Source organism: Hippocampus bargibanti, linkage group LG07 (genome assembly GCF_051943395.1).
Source record: "Hippocampus bargibanti isolate YZ-2025 linkage group LG07, ASM5194339v1, whole genome shotgun sequence".
NCBI lineage: Eukaryota > Metazoa > Chordata > Actinopteri > Syngnathiformes > Syngnathidae > Hippocampus > Hippocampus bargibanti.
In genome coordinates, this window is record NC_142740.1 from 18807870 (window position 1) to 18835823 (window position 27954).

Below are 27954 nucleotides of genomic sequence, written 5' to 3' on the forward strand. Positions count from 1 at the left end.
AGGAGCATTGATGGTCAAGCGGATTCCCGGCCTCCGTGGAGGTTTCCAACAATTATCCGTGTACTCGTCCCGGTCCCAATGCTGGAAATTTCCCAGAGGAAACGGAGCGAAGGGAACAATGAGCAGGAACCGGGAGAAGGGACTTTTCCCTTCACACACATTTTCCCCCCAACATATGATTGATGACATTTTGTGTCTTTCGATCAGCTGACTAACAACGATGCTCCTGTACAGGTACTTGAAATAAATATTTCCCAAGTTCACTTTAATTGTATTTAACTTTTAAGTGAAATAAATTACCATTTCATTTTAACAGGGATGTCCAGATGAGTGTTAGCACACACACTTCATAGAGCAGAGGTTCAATTCCAGCTCCAACCCCTGTGGCTTTTCTTCGGGTACTCCAGTTTCCTGTGTTGGAGGAGAGCGGCCTTCTTTCCTCCATGTGTTGGTTAATATCGGATGATGATGATTTAGGTTATCCAAATACAGGCCGGAGTCGATAAACAATACCTTCAAAGGGTTTATTTGCAGAATTGATCACAAGTGTGTCCGCACCATGGACACACAACATATTTATTTCATCAAAAGGGGGTTATTGAGACGATGGAGCGAAATTGAGTCGGCATTCTCCCAAAAAAAATCTTCGTTTTTATCAGTCTATCTCCACAAAGTCTCCAGTAAGCAATGGATTAAGGTTAAGAGATGGCTCAAAGAATGCACTTGGTTCAAACTGGATTTGAGAATGTTTTCCAGGTTAGACTTAATATGACGGACGACACACACCATTACATTATTTTCATGACATATTATTGAGAAAAAAAACATTACATAAACTTGACTATAAACAGAAATAATCCTTCAACTCCCACATTCCAAAAGCGTCTATGTGAGGTTAATGGAACACTCCAATTGTTCCAAGGTGTGATTGTGAGCGAGGATGGTTGTTCGTCTTTGTGTGCCCTGCGATTGGCTAGCAACCAGTTCAGGGTGTCCCCTGCCTACTGCCCGAACATGGCTGGGAAAGGCTTCAGTTCCCACGTGATCCTCGTGAGAATAAAGCGGCAAATCATAAGTGAACAAAAATATTTAAACCTGTATTATGAGTCGGGCTATGTCAGTCTATAATAAGAGGTGGTAAAGTACTCACTGCTGGGTGCAAGTACAGCTCGAACTCCTTTAATTATGTAAACAAAAAGAGACCGAAATGCATGTGTGCAAGTAAAAATGTGAATTATACTGTAGGCAATAACTATTTTGCTAAATGAGCGCAACAACATAAAAAAAACTTTCATGGTGCTCATGCAGACAAGACAAAATGGTAGGCTCAAACTTTTATGTTGTCAAAATGTGTTCCCACAGCTTTGCAGACATTGTGAGTTGACGAACAAAAACATGCAAAACAGGTTCATGATGAGAAGCCTTGTATGTTCTTTTTTAGTCAGATTAAATGGTGTGTTGAAAAGGCAGACTGGTGATTTTTTTTGGTTGGCTCAAGTCATGACACATACACAAATTATTGTTGTTGACAACATCACAAACAATTGTCTTCAGTAAGGGAATGAGGAATTGGTTGTTTCTGCAAATTTATTGCCCAATCCTCATCGATAGTCCTCAATTTACATGTGTACATATCTCTGCCCTCAAACTCAGCTGACCTAAAAAACAAAATGCCCTACATCAATAAAAATTAGCATGTAACATTTTAAAACAATATCGCCAACAAAGATGAAACAAAAAAAAAGTTGTGGTGCCCAAGAAGTCAAACGTCATCATCAACGCCTTTTGGTATTTGCAAGTTATAAGTGCCCAATCAATCGATCAATCATTTAACCAATCAAGAAATCGATCAATCAACTAACTAACCAATCACTCATCTAACTGACCGATCAATCGACTGACTGATCCGATCAACCGACATATCGATCAATCAACCAATCAATTAACCAATCAATCAACCAATAAATCAATCTATCAACCAACCAATCAGTCGATTGACCAATCAATCAACGAATCAATCAATCATCCAAACTCCAGACCGATAGCTCGATCAACCGACCGACCAATCCAATCAACCGACCTGGCGATCAACTGATCAATCAATCAATCAATCAATCAATCAATCAATCAATCAATCAATCAATCAATCAATCAATCAATCAATCAGTCGATTGATCAATCAATCAACTAATGAATCAATCAATCATCCAAACTACAGACCGTTAGCTCGACCGACCAATCCAATCGACCGATCAATCAATCAACCAACCAATCCATCCATCCATCTATCAATCCACCCACCCATCAATCAATCAATCGACCAATAAACCAATCAATCAACCAATCAATCATCACAAAATAAGGAAATACATTCATATTACTGAATATGACCTGTCATTTGGTGTGTCAGTGTGTTGACGTGCCATGTGGTCGAATTTGAGAGGCAGCTGCCACCAATTAAAGAACGTCACCAGCCACGCTGTACGTACTTGACATCACCAGACAGGTGTTAAAATTCGTTGTACTAAATTCATCCTGTCTACTTGATAACTAATGTTAAGCAGATTCCTTACTTACAGACAGTGTATTGTCGGTGTTCAAATACCTGACATGTTTCGGCGACTACTTCCGCCTTCGTCAGAGTGTCACGGATGTTGCTGTGACGCGCCATTTTCAGCTGGTGTTGCTATGAGGGCGTGACCTACCTGTCAGAACTGACAGGCAAGCCACGCCCCCCGCTGTCCGCTCGTCCCTCCAGGATGCTGCTCCAGGTAGTAGAGAGCATGTAAGCTCCCTCATCCCTGTTGATGGTCCTTGGTCCTCGCTTTCGGATTTCAATGGCCTCCCTGATCCAGCGCTGATGTTTGTTGTCTTCGGTGCGGATGACTCTGGCCTTCTCCCAGTCCATGATGTGGTTCTCTCTTTTGCAGTGGTCCGTGATGGCTGATTTATGGTGCTCCTGTTGTGCTTGTTCTTTTATTGCTCTTGCTTAACATTAGGTGTTAAAATTGATGTGCCTCGCCCTCTAACGGTTGGTTACATTACTGAAAAAAAAGTCGAGTGCGAGAACATTCGGAGATACCGTTCTTGTTGGGATAGTCGTTTATTTTTGCTTGGATTAATATGATTTAAATTCAAAATTTGAATTTTAAAAGTTGTTGAAATCGACGAAAAGGATGTTTTCTGCGCTTCGTAGTTCACAGCCCGGAAGTGACGTCATTGTGCTACGTGTCAGGAAGCAGTGTTGTGTTCAACATGGCGGCGCAGCAGACCGATGTTGACGAGCTGTTCGATGTGAAAAATGCCTTTTACATTGGCAGCTATCAACAATGTATCAACGAAGCCCAGAAGGTGAAGGTACGTCACGTTTAGTGGACGGTTTAACAGCGTTAAATACAATCGTTTGCTCCCCACGAATCATCTGGCGAACCCAATTGAAACGAACTTAACCGACGAAATCGCAAACTGTAAAATGCAGTAGTTATGGCATGCAGCTCAGGCTATTTGCTTCTTTTTCTCTTTTTGTGTTTGAAAGAATTCGACATCGGAAAAGGAGACGGAACGAGACACTTTCTTGTACAGAGCGTACATTGCCCAGGTGAGCATCGCATTTGTGTGACACGCAATTTCTTCTTCTTTTCCTTTCGGCTTTTCCCCTCAGGGGTCGCCACAGCGAATCAGTATCCTTCATCTAACCCGGTTTTGTGCATCCTCTTCTCTCACACCAGCTACCTTGATGTCCTCTTTGTGATATTCACTTTCGATATGCAGAATTAAAAGCTTGTTCATTTTCCCCTTTCGTGTTGTGTGTTATAGAAAAAGTATGCAGTCGTTATGGATGACATCAAGGCGAACTCTGCACCCGAGCTTCAAGCTGTCAGAATGTTTGCAGAATATATGTCTAGTGAAAGCAAACGGTAACCACTATGGTAACAATAATTGTTAATCTAGTGAGTTTATATCCTAGTCTTTTGAAAAAAGGTACAGTAATCTCGAAAATTGTAACTTGGAATCATGTTATTTTATTGTTCTATATCCTGTAAACTTGACCGATTTTTTTTTTTCTCTGCAAAAGCAGAATATGCAATCAAAAATTAAATGTTTGAACTTGCCATTCTGTACTGTTGGTTTTCCTACATAGTGATGCCATTGTGGAGGATCTCGACAAGAAAATGGCAAAGAGTGTGGATGCTGCAAACACCACATTCCTCCTCATGGCGGCTTCCATCTACTACCATGGGGCGAACACTGATGCTGCACTCAGGACTCTGCATCAAGGGGAAAGCCTGGAGTGGTAAGCATGACTAAAGCACTTACTTGATACATGCTCTTTGCATGATATAGTTTCACTTACATGTGTCTGAGGTGATCAACTAATACTATATAGAAATGTGTGCATGTATGTGTGCGTATAAGTAAATAATACAGTACATGTGAAGCCGTCTCAAAATCTTGTTTATACATTACAACAACTGGGTGCATATTTTACAGAAATAAAATATATGCTGTAAGTCATGCACATTAGCATATTTGACAATAAAGCTGACTTTGACTTGACTTGGTAAATGTGTGAAATCTGTTGCCATTGATTCTGCCACATCAGTCACGTTCGCCTTAGTTGTTCAATGGGTGGTGGACCTATAAGTTGGACATTTTATGAATACTTTTTCTCTTTTCATATTGAAAGTTTAACAAAACGTCAAATTGATCGAATATACTGTACCTTGTTTGTTTTCCAGCATGGCCATGACAATTCAGGTGCTGCTGAGCCTTGATCGCGTTGACTTGGCGAGGTAAGAAGGGACAGAACTGCCTTCACGATAGCAATGTATGGTGGCAAATTTGTCAATATTGTTTTAGAGAGATCCTGCAGCAAAATCTATGTTTAAAATAAATTATCTTAAATATAGAGTGCGCTTATACGTGACACAAGAATAAAGAGTAAATGCACAAAGAACAAAATAAAGTTAAAGACAAATTTGAGCAACATGGCAGTGGTACAAATCTTATTAAAATTGCAAACAATGAAACAAAGCACAAAATAAGCCATTCGAGGCCTCTTGAAATACTAACAGTGCTTTAAGTCTGTTTTATTAATCTCTGATCATCACAACTACATTCTCTGGCAGGAAGGAGCTGAAGAAGATGCAGGAGCAAGATGAGGATGCAACACTTACCCAGCTCGCCACTGCTTGGGTTAATTTGGCTGTGGTGAGCAGATCTGCATCAAGAAGCTCTGTTTAACAGCCAAGATTTTTGCAGCTTATTGGCTATTCATGTGCTGAATCCTTTCACACACACTTTGTCCCTGCACACTGTTGATGGCCATCTGCCCGTGTCTTCAGGGTGGAGAGAAGCTGCAGGACGCCTACTACATTTTCCAAGAGATGTCAGACAAGTACTCCTCGACGCTACTGCTTCTCAATGGACAGGCAGCCTGCTACATGGCTCAGAACAAGTGGGAGGAGGCCGAGGGAGTGCTACAGGAGGCGCTCGATAAGGTTAGATGGAATAGTTATGTTTGCAAGACTGAAGTTTGTTAGCCATACACGTACAGTGAGGCAATTTTGGGTCACTTTTTGATCACCTTCGATTAATGCGCCACGGGTGATATATGACCGACTGCTATTATGCATTTTTTTCCGTCGTATTACACACCATGTTCTTTTACTGTATATTTTGAAGAACATTTTTCCTTGTTTAAATTCATTCTTTCGAGAAACTGTTAAGTGATCAACACCGTTTAGTCAACAAATGACCATTCATACTGAACAATTTGCGACAACAGATTCGTTTTTACAGAAGCTGTCTGGTATTGAATATAAGTCTCAAAATGTTTATTAAATTGAGCGAGGAAGTGGGAAAAGGGGTACATGTATTATGATTGTTCGATTTGTGTGCAACTAGCTTGATGTGGCCGTCGGGTCACCAGAGGGCGCCAAAACGTTTGCTAAAGATTGAATTGGATAGACAAGCTGACGAATAGACATTGAGGATGCACATTTGTGGTTGACATTTCATGTGAGGTTAACTTGATTGTGCAAACAGATAGAAACTTTGTTAGTAAGCCCACAAAGTTTTGTGATGCTGTAATTGGGTGACGCTGTCGGCGGTAAATTTATTGCCTCGGTGTTAAACCTTTTGCAATATTATGTTGAATTAAACAGGCCAAAATGCAATGCAGTCACTTTTATGGGAGAATACAAATTAAGCGATATAAATCTTTCTTGGTTAATCTTCATTTACAGGACAGCAGCCACCCTGAGACGTTGATCAACCTGGTAGTGCTGACTCAACACCTTGGAAAAGCCCCCGAGGTGAGACTTTGGACCTTAAGCATGTGAGCCAAGAATTGCCTTTTGCGGCCACACGTTTTGTCATTTCCTCCTGATGAACACACTCTCTCTTACTCATATTGCAGCACCTCCATTTTGGTTACTTAATAATGTACTTTTCACCCAGAGTCATTTAGCCATGCAGTTTCATGATTGCATTTTCTTCCTTCGATGGAAGACACCGTCTCATCATATCTTTGGGTTTAAGTGCTGCGTCCGTGCTTTGTACTCTTACAAACGTTCATAAGATAAAGACTCGATAGTAATACAGCAGAGTACTGAACATTGACTTTGAGCCATCACTACACTGAGATAACTCCTGATTACATCTTTTACAAGGTTGGAGCTTTGTGCAACACTTACCAGGCACTTTAATAGGTACACCTGCACAATCATTGAAGGTCCTGTGTAAACGATCTCGCAAGAATTCTGTCTAAAGAAACTTAAATGAAGTGCAGTACATTTTGACATTGCTGCAAAAGACCGTGATGGCCACCTCCCGTTGGTCGTGAACACTGATCCCTGTACTGAATGTGATGGCCATTGTGAATGTTACCAGTCTTTTTTTGTCTTATGTAACCTCAAAACTTTGTCATCTTGTCTGCAAGTGGTCACGCTAACTTGTGTGTTGATTGTAGAACAGAAAATGACATTATTAAATAACCATTTTTTTTTTTTTAAATTTGGATCATTGAATTCTAAGACACCATCTTCTATTTAACATGAAGAAAAATAAATACAATTTTGCCTTGAAATTGAATTGATGAAAAAAGAAAAGTGATGAAAATAAATACTCAACCCACCCTTATTGCATAGAACTAACAGCAAATACCTTGAAAAACTACCCAATCGCCTTTAAACATACATACAATGAAGTGTGTGCAGGTCCAACTTATAGACATTTTATTTTCATTTCATCAGTCATATGAGCTTTAATGAGACACTTGAACTGACGTGGCTTTTTTTTTTTAATCCAAGATTGATTTTAATGTAGCTTTTTGGATTGACCGAGATTATATATATTTATCATCTGTGAAACAAATGATGACATTTTCCCAATTGTCTTTCTGAACCAAAAATCAAAACTTCCATTTCTTCAAACTGGTTGACTTTGTGGTTGTTTTAGTTTCAAAACAAAAGTTTCACGTTCATGTAATTCTCCAGAATTTTTGGTACATTTAACATTCTTGCCTGCAGATTGTCCACTGTGTTAGCTGCTTGCTCCTACCTCAGGTGAAACAATTCCAAATCATTTTTGTTTCATTTCCTCTTTAATTTGTTTCAAATGTGTCCATAGGTGACAAATCGATACCTCTCTCAACTCAAAGATGCACACCGGGCCCATCCGTTCCTCAAAGACTATTTTTCCAAGGTGACGTACTTGTCTTACCCCCAGTGCTCTTCATTATCTTGACACCGTTGATTTGTGTAATTACTTGCTTGTAAATGCCTTTATCATTACTGCCTTGGATTATCAGCACTGGAATTGCTAAAGTGTGTTGCAAACACACACACACGCAAATTTTTCACGTCAAAACTGATTTCTAAAATGTGGTAAACAGCGCACATGCAAGAGGAGGCAGTGTTATATGTGGTGGCTTCTCTGTTCTCTGTACGCATTTTCTGTTGAAGGACTAGTATTGGTCTTTGATTGGCAAAATGCTGCCACTGACGGAAAATACAAATAAGTCATAGGAGTAGCTAAACTAACTATTAGCTTATCTTTTCAGTACATACTGTATTTGATGCTTTCAAACCTTTCCTGTTGTTTTTATACAGATTTCATGATGCTAATAATAGTGATAACATTCATAATGGTGATGAAGATTATAATAATCATTCAAAGGTACTCAACGGGTGATCTAAGGTTGAGCGAAGGCTAAATTTTGAGCTGATTGTTGGCCTGTTTTAGTGGAAGTGCTGCAGGCAAAAGGGCCTCTGAAGTCATTGGCCTTTATCACACATATAGTTACACAATGGTGCAAATGTACATAAACACTAGACATTACTAAAACAAGTCATGTCATGCACAGCTGTTGCTTGGATTTGATTTATGAATATTTTATTATTATTTTTGTCTTGTTGCTTCTCTTTCCCACCCATGCAGGAGAATGAGTTTGACAGGCTCGCGATGCAGTACACTCCCAGTGCCACAGTGTGACAGCCTTCAAGTTAAGCGTCTACTTTTCCGCTGTCTTCAATGTAGAAATGTGGATTAATTTTGATGTTGTACATGAATAATGGGTCGATAAAACCTCTTGAACCAGGCAAATTGAAATTCCTGCATTCATTCTAAAACACACTTAGTGGTTTTCCAATGTCAAAGATTATAATTGGCCACTGTCAGAGCGGTATTACTTTTAAAAATGTTTTTTGTGGTTGTAGTTTGCAGTGATATGGAGGAAATTCGTTTGTGCCCTCCCCATCAAAGAGGAAATTTGTAGAATACTACATTGGGCAGTAGTTCACAGCCTTTACGGAACACTACCAAAAAAAAGTCACCAGAAGAGGTTGTCATCCACTGAAAGATCATTTAATTTTTCTGCATTTAGCATCACAAATGACGTTCAAAAATTGTATGGAGTTAATAATTTTTGGAAGCACTATTAGCCCAGTTTTAGAATTGTTTTTTTTTCTTCATTTAGCAAATCCCTTTGCTATTTCTGTAGTTGAGCTGCACAATATCATAATATACGTACTTAATTTGGTTGGGTTATGAGGTTTAGTAGTCACGGTACAGTTAAAAAATATTGGAGACTGCTCTCAAGAATAAGTCTACTGTTCTACAACTGTAAACCACAATCACACCAATAAACTTTTAAAAATGCATAACTGACTGCAAACACAAAAACTCTTTTCTGGATTCCATAATGCCATTCTACAGCAAATGCGTCGTGTGGAATGGATACAGATTGTCTTTCAGTATTTTTGGCCATGACTTTCATCAAGGAGGAGACTGCTGAGCGGTTACGGCTTTTCAGCAGCATGAATATGCCAGCACTGTTTTTGATGTGGGAGGAAGGTCAGTGCCATTTGATTGTCATCGCTGGACAGCGCTGGGGCCCTTGTGCTTTTTTTGCGCCTGTAGTGGGCAGCATTTTCACAGCCCCGCTTTGTTCAGCGGAAAGGTCGTTGCTGTTGGACAGTCTGGGGGCGCAGAGCGCCGATGCGTATGTGGAACAATCGTGGCTTGGAATTGAAGCGGATTTATGTGGGACAATCTCTTTTCGTCAATGGATGCTACAGCTTTGTGTTTGATTTCAACATTTAGCTTGTAGCAGATGTGCCCATTTCACCATGCTTGATTCTCTCCTCTTTCATCGAGAACTGCTTCATGTCATAATGAGGGTACAGCTAGTGCTGAAGAATGAATGACTCTGCGCTGCGGGAGTGGCTGCCTTTACAGCAGCTCGTGTATTCTTTTTTTTTACTTCTTCCTCTCCTTTCCTTCCCTCTTACTTTCAGCACTTTGCTGCTGTGAAGTGTAAATTTATCCACTGTGTGACTAATAAAGGCTCATCCAATCCAATGTAAAACATGAACATTTCTGTTTGTAATTAAATTCACTTTGATGTAACATTCCTTTGTAGTTCTTATAAAAGATCATCCATGTACTCGGATTTGTAATTTTCTTTAGTTAAACACGCAGCACCACACTTCCTTATTTTTTCACTTATATGAGAGGACGCGTTGCCGTGTTTCGACAGCGCGTTTAGATAGTGGTCTACGTCATAGCCTCAACCCCCCCCCAACGGTTTTTTTAATTCTCTTTTTGTGCCTCTCCCACTTCCAAGCGTTGCGCATCAGCCATGGACACATTTCACATTTAGGATCGACCATCGACGGTTCAGCTGGGGTTTCCTCTCCCCCCACGTGTCTGTCGCTAGTGTTTTTTTTTACATTGAAAAGAACCGTTATATAAGCGGAATAACGGTCCTGGGATGAGACCTGGCGTCGTTGCTTCCTAACGGCACAATAGTCTCGTGCTGTCTGGAGGCCACAACGCTGCGCTTTATGGACCCTATTTGGAATGTAAACGGCGTTCGGGTGCTTCTGTTGTAGCGAAATAGCCGTATTAAATGAGTCACTGCCTAGGCCCGTCTATTTTTTTCTTCCTGTGGAATGATTTGAAGTTAGCTCGACAGCTAAACAGCAACACGCCGGGCTTCAGCCGGTGAATTGTCCGCGTGCGCAGCAGAATGACGATGATGATGGTGAGAGAAAAACTGCTCGCCGTGATCCATGGCTCCCTTTAATTGCCTTTTACATTATCACATGTTTGTTATGTTTATCGCTGCGGTGTGTGCGGAGACACGTTAAGAAATCATCCCTGGACGAAGAATGAACGGGCCCATGCCGTAAAAATACGGACAACAAAGAATAAGGCGACCCGACTAAGACAGCAGCGGGGTGTCAGATCAAGCTTTTCTTTTTTCTTTTAAGTCAGCTAGCAAGCTTGTTAGCGGATTAGCCACACGACCCGGACAGCACAGAGATCTCTTCGTCCCTCATTTGGACTATTCCCCCCGTTCCCAGTGCTTTAAAAAATATTTTTATCCCTCTCGTTGCGACGCACAATGATTGGCGCTCAGACCGAAGATGTGGAGCCCATGCCGGGATACTTGGATCTCATCAGCCGAGCCTCCAGCGTCATGCTGAAAAGGTGGAGAGAGTGTAGCCAGTGCGGGCTGGAGCTCACAACACGGACTCTCCTGGATCACGCACACATCACCTGGACCGAGATCGCCCTTTTCTTCTTTTGCGCCTTTTTATGGACGCAGATCAGACGCGGGCTGACAGAAAGTCTGTTCAAGGTGGGTGAGACACATACAACCATGACACCCCACCCTTTCCACAAACCCATTCCGTTGCAGCCATAATTGTGGCATTAATTGCTCCCTGGCAAACACAACAGGTCACAGTGGCGAGGAGAGCATGTGTTGCGTAGAAATACAGGAAAGGGATGTGCTTTACACCACTCTGGTCTCACAGAAATTCACCTGATCCAAGATAGGAACTGTGCACACCAAACCCCAAAACCAGACCTTGCAAATCCACATTCTACACATTGGACATGTCTGTATGTTTTCATTTTTTTCTCTCAACGCTAATTAATTGACGAGAGAGGGGATATTGGTTCCATATCTGCCGCCTGGTTCTTGGGTTTGTTGTTTGAATCTTGTATCCGGCCCTCTGATGAAAAACGGATGGGTTGTTGGACGGATCAACGGTGTCAAAAAAACATCAGAGTGAGGCAGTGCAAACTCCAAATGCAATCAACAAGGTTCCCTAGTGGAAAGCATGTCTGTCCTGCAGGCCGTGGTGAGGTCTGTGTTCGAATCTCGACTCAGCCCTTCCTGTGACAAGTTACCATTTCCTTGCTCTGGTTTTGTGTGTTTTTACCGTGCAGACATATTAACTCTTTCACTGCCAGACATGCAAAAATGCGTCCACTCCAGTGCCAGGGTTTTTTTCCTAGTCACTTGATTTCCAGGACCCACGGAATATTGAGTTTTTGGACTACATAAACATTCAACATAGCGTTAGAAACCTTAGACTCTCTTCTTTCATCAGAACAAAAGAGTTAATTAATAGTTATGAATTGAAAATGAGTCTGGAGTTATATGAGCTTGAAATGAGGGTGGCTGTCCAAAATACAATGCAATACATACACATTGGTTGATATAGCGCTTGAATAAGAGCTGAAGCTGGAACAAAGGGAAAAAAGGTGTTGGTCGCACAGGTGTTGGTCGTTTTAATTAGTGGCAGTTAAAAGGATTCCCGGCATGATCATTCAGTGTCGGGTCATTGTTTGTTTCACCCTGACAGGTTTGTTTCATCATGTTTTACTCTTTGTTTTGTTTGATACTTTGGACCTTTTTGTTCTGATTACTTTGTGGTTTGAGATTTTGTTCCTGCTGACTTTATTTCATACAATTTGTTAAATACACCTTGCTCCTCCCTCCTGCCTGCTTTTTTGGGGTGCACGACCACCCCACCACCACCAACACCTTGCAAAGCGTGACACAATTTTGTTTTATTAAATCATACAAACGATTTGCTTGAACTGTATATGAAGTCGTTCTCTCAAACAAAAATGAAAAGCCAATCAGTCATCTCACAGCGGAAGAGGATAGTGGCTGACCTTTTTCAGATCTCTCGAGAGCACTAGTGTCAAAGTCAAGGCCCGAGGGCCAAATCTGGCTCACCACACCATTTCATTCGGTCCGAGAAATCAAATCAAGCATGTCAAGTGCCATGATGCTTGCTAAAGTCTGACCCAAAACTTCAAATTGTCCCATGTAATGGTTTTATTTTAAGGGATCGGCTGGTGACCAACACCTACCTCCAGCCTCCAAATGTCCTAAATATCATACTCTGTTTGACACCAGCGTTTATGATCACATAGAGCTGCTGTAAATGTGGATCATGTGTTGAGTAGGTATCGCCCGTCGACTATACTTTTTGACAATGATCCTTCTCATAGACACGTTTTCTTCTGTGTCTCTCAGCTCAATCACAAACAAATTCCAAGATTCAGAGAATCAAATTGAAGCATCCAAATGTAACTGTTTTTCACACAAAAGCGAAGACCATGTTCTGCTTGCTAAGAGAGCTTATCTAAAATTCAAGATTTTACTTGGCCTTGTTTCTTTCTGTAGCTAATCTGGGCTATTCAATCATTCATTTTCCGATCCGCTTATCCTCACAAGGGTCCCGGGGGGTTCTTGAGCCTATCCCAGCTGTCTTTGGGCAGCAGGCGGGGGCATCCATAACCGATTGCCAGACAATCGCAGGCAATCTGGGCCAGTTTAATGGAACACAAATATATTCTGTTGCACAAATAGCAAAAGTTGCTCAATTTAAGACACCCCTTAATACTGACATCACTATAACAGCATGCTGCAGGGTCAATATTTACCTAATCATTTTGAAAAAAGAGAAAGAAAATACATCAGACCAGAGAGTCTGATTATTAAATGTATTTATTTTGTGCTAATATAATGTTAAAGGTAAACCACATAATCCATGATTGGGGTCTCCTGATAATTGATGTTATTGGTGGTGTGAGGACACTATTTGACGCGAGCAAAATGTCGGTCGGTGCTTCATTAGGGCTTCGGCCAGACGTCCCAGCACTGGTTTAATCAAATGACCATGTATATGTATTTCATGTGTAGCAAGTTGACAGCAGTTTTTGTTTTTTAAGTGCTCCCCAATTAAAGTTGAGTTTTATTGCTGTCGGTCAGCGTCCATTCTCGTCTAAAACAGTCACTAGACAGGATACTCGCTACCGTAAATTTTCAAGTCGATTAACTGTAAAACTATAAAAAATGAATTCTGAGTGAGCAATAATGTTGCAATTTCGCTCATGGGTGCTGACGATTTCATACAGACTGCTTTTAAGCCATGTAGGTTTTTGTAACCAGGTACTTAAGGATATGCACTTAGACAAAAAGGCTCGAAAGCCGCTTCTCTTTGCGTCCCGTGTGTCTCCATCCTGTTGTAAAACCCCACTCATTGTGGCCTCTGGCCGATTGTTCTGACATCCATACGAGTGGAGAGTAGAGTGCACACGTGTGTTCAAACCAACGTTTGATGATGCTATACGCTAGCTCGAGGGCTTTATGCCTAACACCAGATGTGACCCGAGAACGCAGCGACTGAGGAACTGTTTTACATTTTCTTTCTCCAGCAAGGACAGAGAACTGTCCGAATCACTCACTCATTGTGTTCGTGATTATGTCGTGAATGCTTTATATGCTAAATTGACTTTGTGTTAGGTCACGCGTGCTAGGCTAATGCTGCACAAGCAAATTGCTGCTATGTTGTTAAAATCTGCGGTGGATTGTCAGATGATGCCAACCGCGCTTAATCGACCCTGGGATGAACAAACAAGGTTCCTGTTCCATTGAATGCTTATTAATTTGTAGTGCTTTTTATTAACGTGTCACTACTGATTGAATATGTGGCTTTGACCGTGACAGTACACAATTTCTATGACCTGTGATTCAAAGAGATCGAGCTGAGCTTCTCATTTGGCCACAATTAATGACAATGAATGCAGTCTATGCGCAAACACACCTATTTGATGTGAAAAGTGGGGATGTCAGCGGACAAAACTGGTAATACAGATGGCCGTGCGATATTAAATGATTGTTATTTTGAAAAGACTTTGAGAGCGGCAACACAATTGTAGCACTATCATGTTTCTATTCAGGGGGTGGACCTGACTGCATTTCCTTAACTGACCTGGGAAAATTGCACTCCATTAACTGTTTAAACATCTATGAATACAGACACCTGGATTTTTGTTTTTCATCTTCTACTTGACTTAATTTTGTCCGTCGTTGACCAGCAATTTAGTTTGGATGAAATCAATAGAATATTATCCAAGTAGTGCACTCCATTTTGCATCAATTGCCACTGGATTGTCAACTTCACCATGCGGAGGTGCAGGGTTCGATTCTGGATCTGGACTTTCTGTGTGGAGTTTTCATGTTCTCCCTCTGCTTGGGTGGCTTTTCTCCGGGTGCTCCGGTTTTTTCCCACATTCCCAAAACATGCATGGTAGGTAAATGGATGGATGAAAAAAGTTCAATATTTTAAAGGTTAATATTTTTTCACAGTACAAAAACATGACCTTTCAACGGACCTGTGTAGACTTTTTATTACCATTGCATATGCAGCTGTTGATTTAATACTGTCGTGTGAATGGAAACTTTTATTTATTTTTTACTCATTAACTGCCATTCCCAAATGTATACAGGAATTCAAAAGCATGATGTGGAGCGCCATTCCCGAATTTGTTCGGGTTTTGTTTTTTCTTGCGGGGGCGGGGGGTGCGTTTCAAGCTTCGGTTACACCTCTGTCAATGTTTTTCCCTCCCACATGGGGGCAACATTCTCCTTTTATACAGCTGCCCCCATTTCAAGTACAGATAACTCCAGACCCATATAACTTAGGAATTAACTGTTTTTTTCTGATGAAAGTAGAGAGTCTAAGGTTTCTTACGCTGCAATGAATGTTTATGTAGTCCTTAAACTTAATATTCTGTGGGTCCTAGAATTCGAGTGACAATGACAAAAATCCTGGCACTGGAGTGGACACATATTTGCACATTGTCTGGCAGTGAATGAGTTAAAGTAGAACATGAGTGAGATTGTTGATCACATTCACGCAAAGGGAAGAGAGAATAGAGAGCGGAAGGAAGAGAGGACAAAAGTAAGGCCTGCTGAGTCAGCATGCAGCGACCAATCATACACACAATATTGACACAACAGTGTGCATGTGCAGGCATGCACATATGTTATTGGTCCAAGAATCACTGGAGCACCATGCAACTTTCATCATGGTGAGTACAGTCTTAAGTCCTGGCAACCAAAGCATGCATGCCTCGAAATCCGTCCCCAGCAGCACGATGGCAGTTTAAAACCGCTCTCATGAATATCACCCAAAATTTTCACACACGATGTGACTGAGAGCTGCGGTGTGTTTGTGAACGTCGCAGAGCTTATCTCCCCTCAAGCAGAGCCGAGCAGTAACGAATATGCCTCCGTGGTCCGAAAAGTGAAAGTGGCCTCCCGTTGAACACGTTTCCCTGACCGCGGGATACACGATCACCTTCCTCCACTGGCTCATTGTTATTCCATTAGAGCCGCAAGGAGAAAGACGACACTTGAATTGTGGTCAAGGATAGTGCCTCAGAAGTGCTCACTCAGGTGCACTTCTTAGAATTCCAACCCCCGAATGAAGTTCAACTCTTGTTAGTTGCATGTTCTTGCCAATAATAAATACTGTAAACTAATTTCACCCCTCCATCCCCCAACTTTTAGGGGCAAATTGTCACGCCGGTGTGTGGGATTCCACTGGTCATTGTCGCACTCCAAATACCCAAATGTCAAATTTATCAGCACTCAGCAGAGACTGAGCAAGACTCCAAAGTCTTAGCTTTGCATTTGGGTCGAAACATTATGGAGTTTTATTTCTTTTATTTTTTTCAATGCTGATTTTTGCGTGGAAAAAATATCACAGATCATGAATTTAAAGAAATATATATATATATATATATATATATATATATATATATATATATATATATATATATATATATATATATATATATATATATATATTTTGCATAAAATAACATTCCATGCTCCCAAATTATTTCAGTAGCTTTCAATTATGCGTCATTTTTTGCTATACACGGGCAGGCACGGTCAATCATTAAAAAAAAAAGTTCTTTTTGTGTTACCAACAATATAAAATAGAACATTTGATTTAATGCAATGATATGAACTTTGTGATTCAAACATTTCTGACACAGGTGATGTTTCATCGATTTGTCAGACTGTCATAATTAGCGGCAACTACTGCCAAGAGGAACTTACGAGATGTTAGATATTATTTGCCCGCAGTATCATTGGCTGAGATTGGCAGCGTCCATGAGTATTCAATCCCTAAAAATAAGTCTGCCATTTGTCTGATAATGATACAGTGGGATGCTTACGAACTTAATTGGTTCCCGGACAGAGTATGTAAGGTGAAAAGTGTGTATCCCAAAAAATAATTTCCCACAGGAAACCATTAAAATGAGAATAATCCGTTCCCAGGTCCCCATAAAACAATTTTCTACTTTCTAATTTTCTAAGCCTTAAAACTACACATAATATACCATATTTTATGTATAATAAATGTGCTATAGTATTATGATTAAATAAGTAAACTGTACTCTACAATAAAGTCATTTTATTTACCTTTGTGATGGTCGTTAACGGCTTGATGGAATGGAGTGTCCGGTTTCCTCAGCATTAAACACTTGATGAGGAACGTAGGCTTCTTTCACCATCTTGAGGAATGATCCCTTGTAGGTGCTTTCTCTGTGATAATTGTATCTAGTTCATCAATTGTGATCTGTTTAGCTGGGTTGATAGCTTTTTGCATCAAGTGTACAGATGACTTGTGCGGGTTATTTGTGGAGCCTGATTGATGGGATATTTTAACTGTTTTCTATCCATTTTCTCACTATTCTCACACTCTCACACTTTAGTTTTTTTTGTGTGTTTTCTCACTCTCTCTCTGTCTGCCTGTCTCTTTAATGTTTAACCCCCCCCCCACTGCTGGGTTGTTGACCAATCACATAGCTTTAACCGAAGACGCCATTTTGTTTTTTTGAGAACGGCCTCACTCTCTCTCTGTCTGTCCGTAACCCCATCCCCCACTGCTTCGTTCTTTACCAATCACGTGGATTTAACCGAAGACTGGGGGCGGGGAATAGAGGACAAAAACAGTGGCCACCATTTTCTTGTTAGGAGAACGCGCTCGTTCGCGAATGACACATCACTCATTGTGGCAGCTCTGTGTGTATCCCGAAAAATAGTTTGTCTGCCAAGATAAAATTTTCATAAAAGTAACGTTCGTAAACCGAAAAGTTCGTAAGTCAAGGGGTTCGTAAACCGAGGTTTCACTGTACTTGGTATCGATGCTTCCCCATTCCTAGCAAAAACAACTTGCAAATGTCTTCCTTTTGGTTGTGGTTTGTTTGGCCGTAATTTGCATTTTGCTCACTGGCGCAGCTGTAAAACTGAAATGAGGCTTTTTTTCCATTTCTCATTGTAGCCTTACAAATTTCAAAACTGCATTCTACTGCATTGGGCTGTTGACTTGCATTCGATTAATTTTGCTTTGCTGTAGTTGAGAAAACACAAGGTCTAGGGCCAACTCCACAAAATGTTCCCCCAAACTATATCTGTTAAAAAAAATCATTCTGTCAATAGCACCTGCATTGTCACTGTAGCTTGCAACGCACGTCAACAAACAACAAACAGCTCATGCCATCGAAAAAAAACCTTTGACAGCCCACTTACTGAGCACCACCTACTCAGCACTTAACAGCAAACAAACAGTGAGGAAACGACCAGCTGCTGGCTCAAGTCATCGTGTTGCCTCGTTTTGAGAGAAGGTGATAAAATATTCCACGCTTTAGCAGCCGACTAAAAAGCATCTTCTAAAACACATACTTTCGAACATGCCTTGACATTTTCTAGATCGAATTCAGTCAACAGGTGTTTGAAGATTTTATTAGAGGAAAGGATTGCACGCTTTCCAGCGTGGTCAGTGACAAAGCAGTCATATTTTTCCCTCCACGATCATGAATCACCACACACTGTTTGCTGACTGTGATGGTGCCGCACTCCTCTGGGCAGCTGGAATGGGCCGTGGGGCCTTGACCGGTCTAGAGTTCCTGTGGCCAGCCACTAACTGATTTTTCCTCTTCAGTTGGCCTTATTTACCCCCACACGCTGAGGGTGCAGACTTAAGGCCTCACCCACACTTGCTTCCAAATGGGCCACTGCATTACTGCCTGTTAGGCTGCAATAGTCAGCGGAAACCCAACTTCATTCTGTTTGTGCGATGTGCATGACTGTCTGTCTGTTTGTCTGTCTGTCTGTCAGTCGGGCGGGCGGGCGCTCGCTCGGGCTGTCGGTCGGTCCGTCCGTCCGTCTGTCCATCCATCCATCCATCCATCCATCTCTTATGTAATTGTCAGAACATACACCCCCCCAATAGTGTCATTGAACATTTAATGATATGTAAGAAGTAGATGATGATGTTTTGCGAACAAATTACTAAACCTAAATCAATCAATTTTCTCTCCATCGCTTCAAAGTGTGAGTCATCAACAGTCTACAAAAAAATAACAGAATTTATGCTTATGTTATGCATTATTCAATATTACATGTGGTGTACGATACTACAAAACAATCAACTCAAAAATGATGCTCAAAAATGTCATTTTTCTTCGCTTACATCGACAGAAGTTACAGTGGACATCTTACCATTTTATCAAGTTACATAATGCATGAAAGGATTAATATTGAAAAAAAATCCGCACAGATAGCCTTCAATTACCTGCGACCTGAGCAAGATAAGAAAATGGATACAATCCAATACATACCCATAAAAGTCAAGTCCAGCTGAACCTAACATTCACATGTTTTGTCCGTACACTCATGTTAAGAAATGACAATGTTTACGTTTGAAAGGGGGGTTGAACTGTGTTCCCCTGCTGTATCACCGTTTGCACCCAGCTACTATACTGCATATTGCAGATTTTTAAGAGACATGAAGCAGCTCTCTTTTAATTCCCACACTGATGTGAAAGTAAGGTAGCACGACAGTGGACCAACAGCACAATTTTGTGGCTTTGTAGGAGAGCTGTTAGACAGTCTGCAATGTCACGGCTACTGTATAATCTTCAACTCGCGTAAATCTTCTCCAGCTAATAGAGAAGAGTCAGGCCTGATGGAGTCACACACACACACACACACACACACACACACACACACACACACACACACACACACACACACACACACACACACACACACACACACACACACACACACACACACGACTCATCAACACACTCGCACCCTCATTTCCACACAGCTGTAGTGTTATGTGACCTCCCTCTTAAGCAGTGTTAATAGCATTAGCGCTCACTGGCGACCCAACCTGTTCGGACGCCAGCAGCAACGCATTTAGATTCTGACATGAATAGCCTTTTTGTGATTGGAACAGCCTGTCAAGTGTTTCACGTGTGTCACTCACGATTCAACGTACAACATTGAACATAACATTTTTATTCTGATCGAAAGACTAGCACAGTGATGATAACCCTGCCATAAACTCTCCTCTCTATACTGTGGACTACAATCGAGATATTTTTCATTTGAGGACATTTGACTAGAAATATAATGTATTCCCCCCGTGATACAATGGTTCACTGACCCACTTTAAAGTTTGGTCTTAAGAAAGCTTTGTTGCTCATGATGGGGAGCTCTTGAACGACCCCTTTGTTTGTTGTAGACATACACTCATTGTATCAGCCTCTCTTTTCTCTGTGGTACGTCCACTGCATTATGAATGATAGCCATATGTCTCCAAACAGGCCAGCGTGACTGAGTCATTTAAAATTAAGTCGAGAATAAAGTCTCCTTCATGTTGCTTTCAATGAGGAGGAGTATCCATTGCATTCCTACAAACTGTTTGTTCCTTCCGCATGCAGTTTGTGATCAAATTTACAAAGAGCGCATGATTGTAAAACATGAGCAACATTAAAAAGTCTCTATTATGGAGAAAGGCTGAAATCAGGAAGAAGATGAGCGTTTAATGTTAATATTGAATTTTGTAATTCAATTTATGATCCAGGATTGAACTCATGAAATGTGCCATGCTCAATACAACTCGAGAGGAAATTCATTCAAGAAGTGAGTCACACATGTGGCTGAAGATGTTTCCAAAAATGTGATACTTTTTTCGACACATTCAGAAAAGGAAGTTCGGTTCAGCCCTATTTTGACACTAAGAAGGTGTCATGTACATTTGGTTAAATTGTGACAGGCATGTTGCCAAAAAGCAGCCCAGTCTGCAGAGTCTGATATGCCGGAAGGCCTGTTGATTATAGTCCACCGTATGGATGCTGTTGACAAATATTATGTCCTTATTTTTAAATTTGAAATGATTCTCAGATGTTGATTTTGTAATGTAATTTGCATGTTGAATTTGCGATTTAATGTGTATTTTCCGTACTATCAAGCGCTTCGGAGTAGTAACACCTTCAATTCATAGCCAATTTTAAAACTGTTTTCACATGTAGGGCACACCTTATTAGAAGACTCATAGAATAAAAGCTACAATAGTGGCTGTGGTTACCTTATGCATCCACTCGATGGAGCTCAGCTAAAGGGAATACAATACAATTCGGCTGTATTTTAGATAGAGCTTTAATATTAGGTTCAGGAAATCAGAACATTGCATCAGATTATAAGGTACATGTCAGTTTTTGAGAAAGTGAAATGCTTATAGGTGTGGCTTGTAGTCAGAAAAATATTATCAGAATCAGAATCAGATTTTAGAGAAATAACATAAGCATTACATTAACTTTTACTTCTACAGTAAGCATTATTGGAGTTATTAGACATAAATGTTTTGGTTTTATCAAATAGGTTTATGCTAAACCTAAAGTAAAGTAAAGTAGACCATAAATTAATAAAGACATTGTATTTATCAGCTGTGATTTGTTTTAAACTTTGGCCCTTGTTTTTATGCTTAGCGTCTTTCAGAAATGCAGTCAGACTATGCGCATGGACATTGTTTTCCTTCTTTTAGTATTGTATTTTCCGATATGTTATGCGCCATTGTACGATGGAAAGTAGCCAAGTCGTGGACAATCATTGCGGCTTCGGGGTCGCAGAGCGATATGCCCGAATCTCACTGTTCCATGCAAGACATTGGCAGGTAAGCCGCAAAATATAACATAAAGCCTACCGACAGAAGGACCAAATTCAAGCAGAAATTGGTTTTGTTTTTTCCAAATTGTAGCACGGTGATTTGAAAACTGCATTTGACTGTTGCAATGTTGATTTGAATGTATTGTAGTCAGCTTTGTATTTGTATTCAACCACTGTAAAAGTACTTTTTCCATGATAGTGGATGCTCTCTTAAAACTTTTGGGCTGGTATTCATCATTGGGATGTGACAGAAGAGCCGGAACTAAATAACAGGATCAAACCTCTAAAGATGGAGGACACTAATTTGCTGTGGCGACCCTTTGTAGGGAAAAGCCGAAAGGAAAAGAAGAAGAACATCAAATGTTTTTAAAACGAGTTTGTGCTTGACGATCCGTATTCTGGTGGTGTCGCAGTGGCCCCTCTGAGAAATGTGATTTTTCTTGGCAGGACAGGACATGGCAATCGGGCAAGACGTTTGATCCGGAGTTAGGCCCGCTTCTTTCATTTCTTTGTGCAAAAGGACGGCTCTTTGCTGCTTGACGGAATGCAAAGCGTTCACGCTCATTCCTCAATGAACAAAGTGGGCATTTTTTCATTTCAACCAACTGACTGAGCTGAAAACCACATGAACATTTGTTTACCTCATGTTTCCCCTTTCCGTTTATGCCTCTGCATTTTTCACCAACATACTCATCGCCGTGAGGTCATTCACACAGGTTCAATTTTCTTTCATTGGGTCGCATAAAAGTTGCAGCTGGCTCTTCTTGAGATGCTCTGGATCGCTCTTACCGGCTCCAGTGAGCATACGAGATATGGATGATTTAACTTCAATGACCCAGAGAGCGCAGCGTGTCTGAGTAGGGAGCGACGAAGGGCAAAGCAACAAAGGATCACCATCCTGGTTTTCCATCATCACGTTTGATACGTGCTTCTTTTTTCTCCTCTTTAGAATATGCCTTTAATTTGCACCCTGATGAGGAAGGTGCTTTAATAGTGCTGACCTGTGATTATTATTATTATGATGGTGCTCTCTGGAACGGCGCCAACCTCCCTTTTTGCAGTCATTACCCATGCATCCATTCTGTTAAATGCTCTTTCCCCGATGCATCCTGCAAGCAGCGCCCATCTGTCACTGCATTCAATGTCGATTGAATGTCAACGTAAGATGTGATGCGTTTTTAAAAGCTCTGGCTTTTTTTTTGGGTCAGAATGTTGACATGTGACAAAATGACATCAAAGGAACAAGCCCTGCGTGAATGATCGTCTGTCGCTATCTGTGCACTGAAAATAACTGATGACCAAGCTGTAGTGTAATCAGTTTTCCATTCTTCCAAAGTCAACTGTGGTACTGCCGACTCGAGCTCCATGTGACCCGCAGCAGGATATTTTTTTTAATAGAAAATGAAAAATGGAATCGTCATAGCAACATCCTTTTCTTAGTCACTAACCAACAAGCCTCTAACCAACAAGTAGTTCTGCGCTTCACTGACTGGCATTCTATTTGGATCTCAACATGCATGTTTCACATGATATTTCCCCCCCTTGACTCATTCACAGCCATTCCGGAATTTATTCTGGAATTGAAAATATGACGCGGAGCGCCATCCCCGAATTTGTTTGGGTTTTAGTTCCGATAAAGCGCTCGTCAGACCTCTGGCAATGTTTTTGCCACCCACGAGGGGGCAGCATTTGCCTTTTGTCGAGCAGCCCCCACTTGCACTTCATATTACTACAGACCCATAAAACTTAGGAATTAACTTTTTTTCTGATGAAAGAAGAGAGTCCAAGGTTTCTTACCCTGCATTGAATGTTTATGTAGTTTCAAAATTCTGTGGGTCCTGGAATTCAAGTGACAATTACAAAAATCCTGGCACTGGAGTGAACACATTTTTTTCACATAGTCCGGCAGTGAATATGTTAAAACAAACTTTCTTATCCTCAGAATGAAACTGAAGGTTATATCAGGTCATCATAAGCAAATAATTAATATTACACAAACTGATATGTGGTTTTTATATGTTTCTATCACCTCACCAAGGAAAAACTGCATTTGTGAAGTGGCATAAACTATTCCGGTCTTCTTTAAAATTGCTCCTGAAAACCTAATTGTGACACGCAAGGTCAAACAACAGGAACCAAGCGTGGCTTGTACGCAGCTTCGATCCTACAAAGCATTTAGTTTCATCACATATTTATTTGGTCATCTTTGTTTGACTTTTGGATGTGTGGTGACAAGCCAGGGGCAAATTCAGGTCAATCCTTTTGATTGCACCCTCCGTAGAAAACAAAGCGGAACAAAAAAAACGGTGTATAAACCCCACCTTTACAGTTTTATGATCGCTTTTTCATAAAATATGAATCACTGAATATCAGTTGTCGTGAATTGTGACATCATTTCTGTGCAAATGTAAACGTGTCACAGGGAGTGCCACGCTGAATTGGAAAAAATCCAGCTGGAAGATTCCAAAGGGATGAAAGTGGACCATTCCGAGCAGAAACCCGTGAGCCAGCGTCCTGACTGACTGGCCCAGTTTATCCGCTTATACAACAGGCCAATGAAATCCATTGACACTCCATCATCTCTCATCGCTTGCTTCCTGGAAGGAGTTTTCAGAAGAGAACTTCAGAGCACGGAAGGTTCAGTAATTAGAGCAGCTGCATGTCAGCAGGGAACGAAAGGAAATGACAACGAAAGAATGAGGAAGAAGTGCGCGCGTGAGCCAAGGGAACCACTTGTCATTAGGTCTCCTTCACACGCCAAGTCCATTCTCACGGAGTCTTTCATAAGTTTGAGCCAAGCAAGTCTCGAGTCCTGAAATTGCAAACTTAAATCTGACTTGATTCAATTCACTGCTGGTTCATGGAACTCAAGGAGGACGGTGGAGCGTCTTTCTTAGAGGGATGAGAAGGTTGAACGGTGTAAGGTCAGGTCAAGGCCACTTATCTGACACAGGCCCAGTGAATTATCTCAATGTCCTTCATTGACCGTCATAAATAAAATGTGACTTTGGATTCATGTTCAAACTACCGTCAACCTAAACCTCATATGCGACTTGTTTTAAGCAGAAGCTCCTTTTCGTTATCTTTGGAGACAAGCCTGTTGATCACTCAGTTTCAGAAGACCCAACCAACGCGATCTCGGGAGGCTTCTGTACACCTTTTAACTCATTCACTGCCATTCCTGAATTTGTTCAGGTTGTTTTTTCTTGCGGGGGTGCCGATAAAGCGCTGGTCAGACCTCTGGCAATGTTTTTCCCCTCCACGAGAGGGCAGCGTTTGCCTTTTGTCCATATTAGTGCTTTGTTCCAGCTTCAGCTGTTGTTAAAGCACTATATAAATCAATATGTATGTATTGTATTGTATTTTGTACAGCCGCCCCCATTTCAAGCTTAGATTACTCCACACCCATATAATTTAGGAATTAACTCTTTTTTTCTGACGAAAGAAAAGAGTCTAAGGTTTCTTACGCTGAATTGAATGTTTATGTAGTCCTAAAACTCAATATTCTGAGGGTTCTGGAATTTGAGTGAAAATCACAAAAACCCTGGCACTGGAGTGGACACATTTTTTCGTATGGCAGTGAATGAGTTAAGATCGATGTCGAGACAACCGTTCACACTCGTATACTGTACTTGACTGTGGACAACATGCATGTTTTTGTAATGTGCAAAAAGGTTTACAAAACAAACATGGGAAGAGGCCTTTGAAAAAAAATGCGATTGAATAGCCATCACGACATTGAAGGGGAGCAAGATAGTGGGGGCAAAATTCAACCCAACCACATTTTTTTTTCATCTTCAATGAGTTACAGAGGGAACGCTACCGCGCCAAACTGCCGCCTTGTGCTGTGTGATCATTAGCAGAGATGTTACAGCTCATCCACATGAAAGAAAACATGTGAATGATGTCGAACAAACTAAGCAGGACTCTAGAACAACAGTTTAAGAACATGTGGTTTAGCTTGTATACAGTGTTGCCACCCCGTCACGAGGCTCATTGTTTATCCCTGTGCGATATTGCGGCAATTTTTTTTTGTGGGGCATATCTGAAGCAAAAATCTCTAGTAATCTGTGTGTGTTTTTTTTTACTGTACAGTATATAGTATTGAATATTGGCCCTTGGATGTTGGGAAGGAAATACTTCTTAAATCCCACACGTGATTTTTTTTTAATACAGTGAGACCTCAACTTACAAACTTTTTGTCTTACAAACGTCAACTTTATGAAAATTAAACCTTATAATAAGCACTATTTTCATAATACACACCTACCTCGGCTGGCGGAGTGATCTTCGGCGGAAGCACACGACCGAACAGCACCAGAGGTTAAGTTACCAATAGTCCTTATGGAAGGTGACTCTCCTTCCATAAGCCATCAACCACCATCAAAAAGGTCAATAAAACTTTCTTTTACAGCACAGTTTATTTCTTTAATTACATTCGTCATGTAATGCGCCTTTCTTTCCAAACAGCAATTCCCTTTGACCTTCGACCTCCAACGCCATTCCATCAAGCCATAAATGACCATTACAAATGTAAATAAAGTGACTTTATGATACAATGCAGTGTATTTCTTTCATTACAATACAATAGCACATTTATTATACATAGAATAAGGTATGTTGTGTGTAGTTTTAAGGCTTATTTAGTTGAGAAGTATATTTTATTGAAACCCGGGAACGGATTATTCCCATTTTAATGGTTTCCTATGGGAATTTTTTTTTTTAGATACACACTTTTCGCCTTACACACTCTGTCTGGGAACCAATTAAGTTCGTAAGTTGAGGTCTCAGTGTATACCGGATTTTCCGGTGTGTAAGTGTCAGAGATGCTCGATCGGACACTGTGGACAAAGGCTCGAACACAGGAAGATTATCTTTTACTACAGGCAGGGGACGCAGCCTTTCAAGACAGACACCCAAATTCTGCAGCCCTCATCCAAGCTATTTATTGAGAGTAAATGCAAATTTAAGCGAGACATTAGTAAAACATAGTTTTCTTGATTAGAATACCACGTCCCTGGGCGTTCTAAGCACCAACAGCTGTAAGCAATTAAACATAGATATTTTAATTGGTTGTTTTTTTCCATGCACTAATAGATTTGTAACCTGGCCAATGAGCTCTTCCTGTGAGGGAGTTTCAAGTCCTAAATTATGTCTGAAGAAGGAGTTAACCAAGTACTAAATTATGTCCATGGCTAGATCTCCTAGATGAAGATGACAGGTTAACAGGCTGTGTCTGTTCAATTCAGATTGACCCATGGTTTCTGTGCTTTCATTGTGTACTCAAAGTCACACATGTTCACTAATCATATAACATGAAACTTTTAAATATGATAACTTCTATTCTGTCTAATCTCTATCAATAAGGCGCGCCCCCAATGAATGGTGAGTTTTCAAACGTTTACCATGTATAAGGCCTAAAAGACTTCAATGCCTGAAAAAAGTTTCCCATAAATAAGATCCAATTTAAAAGTTTTCCAAATATAAGTCACACCACATTATAAGGTGTTACAATAGAGGCTGGGCGTCTGTGTAAGCTCTCAGTCGTACAGGAGTGGTCCATCGATGAGAAGGTTTCTTCAGCCGTCATCTGTACAAATGTGAAGGTTTCGGACCTTCCGAAACCTTCACATTTGTACAGATGACGGCTGAAGAAACCTTCTCATCAATAGAGGCTGGGGTTACGCACAACTTCTTCCACAGGGGGAAATGGAGTCTGTGGCCGCCGACGGTAGTTGCGAGACTTGTTGTGGCTCAATATTTCTTCACATATGAAGCGCAGGGTCATCAAGGCTTTTAGGTGCGCCTAATACACCGGAAAATACAGTGCATTTTACGCAAGCAATTTTTGTGCTTTCATTTATGTTTGAAAGATGTTTAAAAGGTTATTCTTGAATCTTTTCAAACATATCGCATGTCTTTGCTTTAATATTACATGCGCAGGCAGGTGGAATGTGGTCAATGTGTTTCAATCTTTGACTAGCATGCGAGGGCCTATGTTTTGTGTCGGGCAGGGGGTTCAAGCGATATGGAACAAGACTGAAGGGTTGACAGCTGGCTTCTATAAATAAATGTCGCAGGCAGGGGGCAGAGTGAAAGGGAGAAGGAAGTATGGAGATTTGCTGAGAGCGAAGGAGGGGGCCTGACAGATGTGCTTCAAGTACACAACACAATGTGCGAAGAGTGTCCTCTCCCTTTCGTTCTTACAATGCCAATGAGTCATGTGCCCGGTCCGTTTTTACTCATATTTGACTCCTTTTGTTTTTTTCACTCATACTTGTCACGACCGCACAGACCAAAGAATGTCACAGCTGTATGAT

General features: G+C 40.9%; 2 protein-coding genes across 2 annotated transcripts in view; both read left to right on the forward strand.

Annotated features, from left to right (window-relative positions):
• Positions 1 to 3202: 3202 nt before the first annotated feature.
• cope (COPI coat complex subunit epsilon) lies at positions 3203 to 9912 on the forward strand. Its single transcript, XM_089001467.1, has 10 exons — positions 3203 to 3357; positions 3536 to 3598; positions 3817 to 3917; positions 4142 to 4294; positions 4740 to 4793; positions 5130 to 5211; positions 5346 to 5501; positions 6249 to 6317; positions 7633 to 7707; positions 8443 to 9912. The coding sequence occupies exons 1-10, from the start codon at positions 3256 to 3258 to the stop codon at positions 8494 to 8496; spliced, it is 909 nt and encodes a 302-aa protein (XP_088857593.1). The 5' UTR covers positions 3203 to 3255; the 3' UTR covers positions 8497 to 9912.
• A 210-nt stretch (positions 9913 to 10122) lies between these two features.
• Positions 10123 to 27954, forward strand: part of cers1 (ceramide synthase 1) — a 34112-nt gene continuing 16280 nt past the window's right edge. The window contains exon 1 of the mRNA XM_089000326.1: positions 10123 to 11149. Within this exon, the coding sequence (XP_088856452.1) occupies positions 10913 to 11149 (237 nt within the window). The 5' untranslated portion in view covers positions 10123 to 10912. The remainder of the gene's footprint in view (positions 11150 to 27954) is intronic.

Bases quoted from the DNA above. Each gene is read 5' to 3' on its own strand.
- cope (XM_089001467.1), top strand. From the start codon at position 3,256: ATGGCGGCGCAGCAGACCGATGTTGACGAGCTGTTCGATGTGAAAAAT. The intron at 5,502-6,248 runs GTTAGATGGAAT...CTTCATTTACAG, and splicing joins TACAGGAGGCGCTCGATAAG to GACAGCAGCCACCCTGAGAC. The intron at 6,318-7,632 runs GTGAGACTTTGG...ATGTGTCCATAG, and splicing joins ACCTTGGAAAAGCCCCCGAG to GTGACAAATCGATACCTCTC.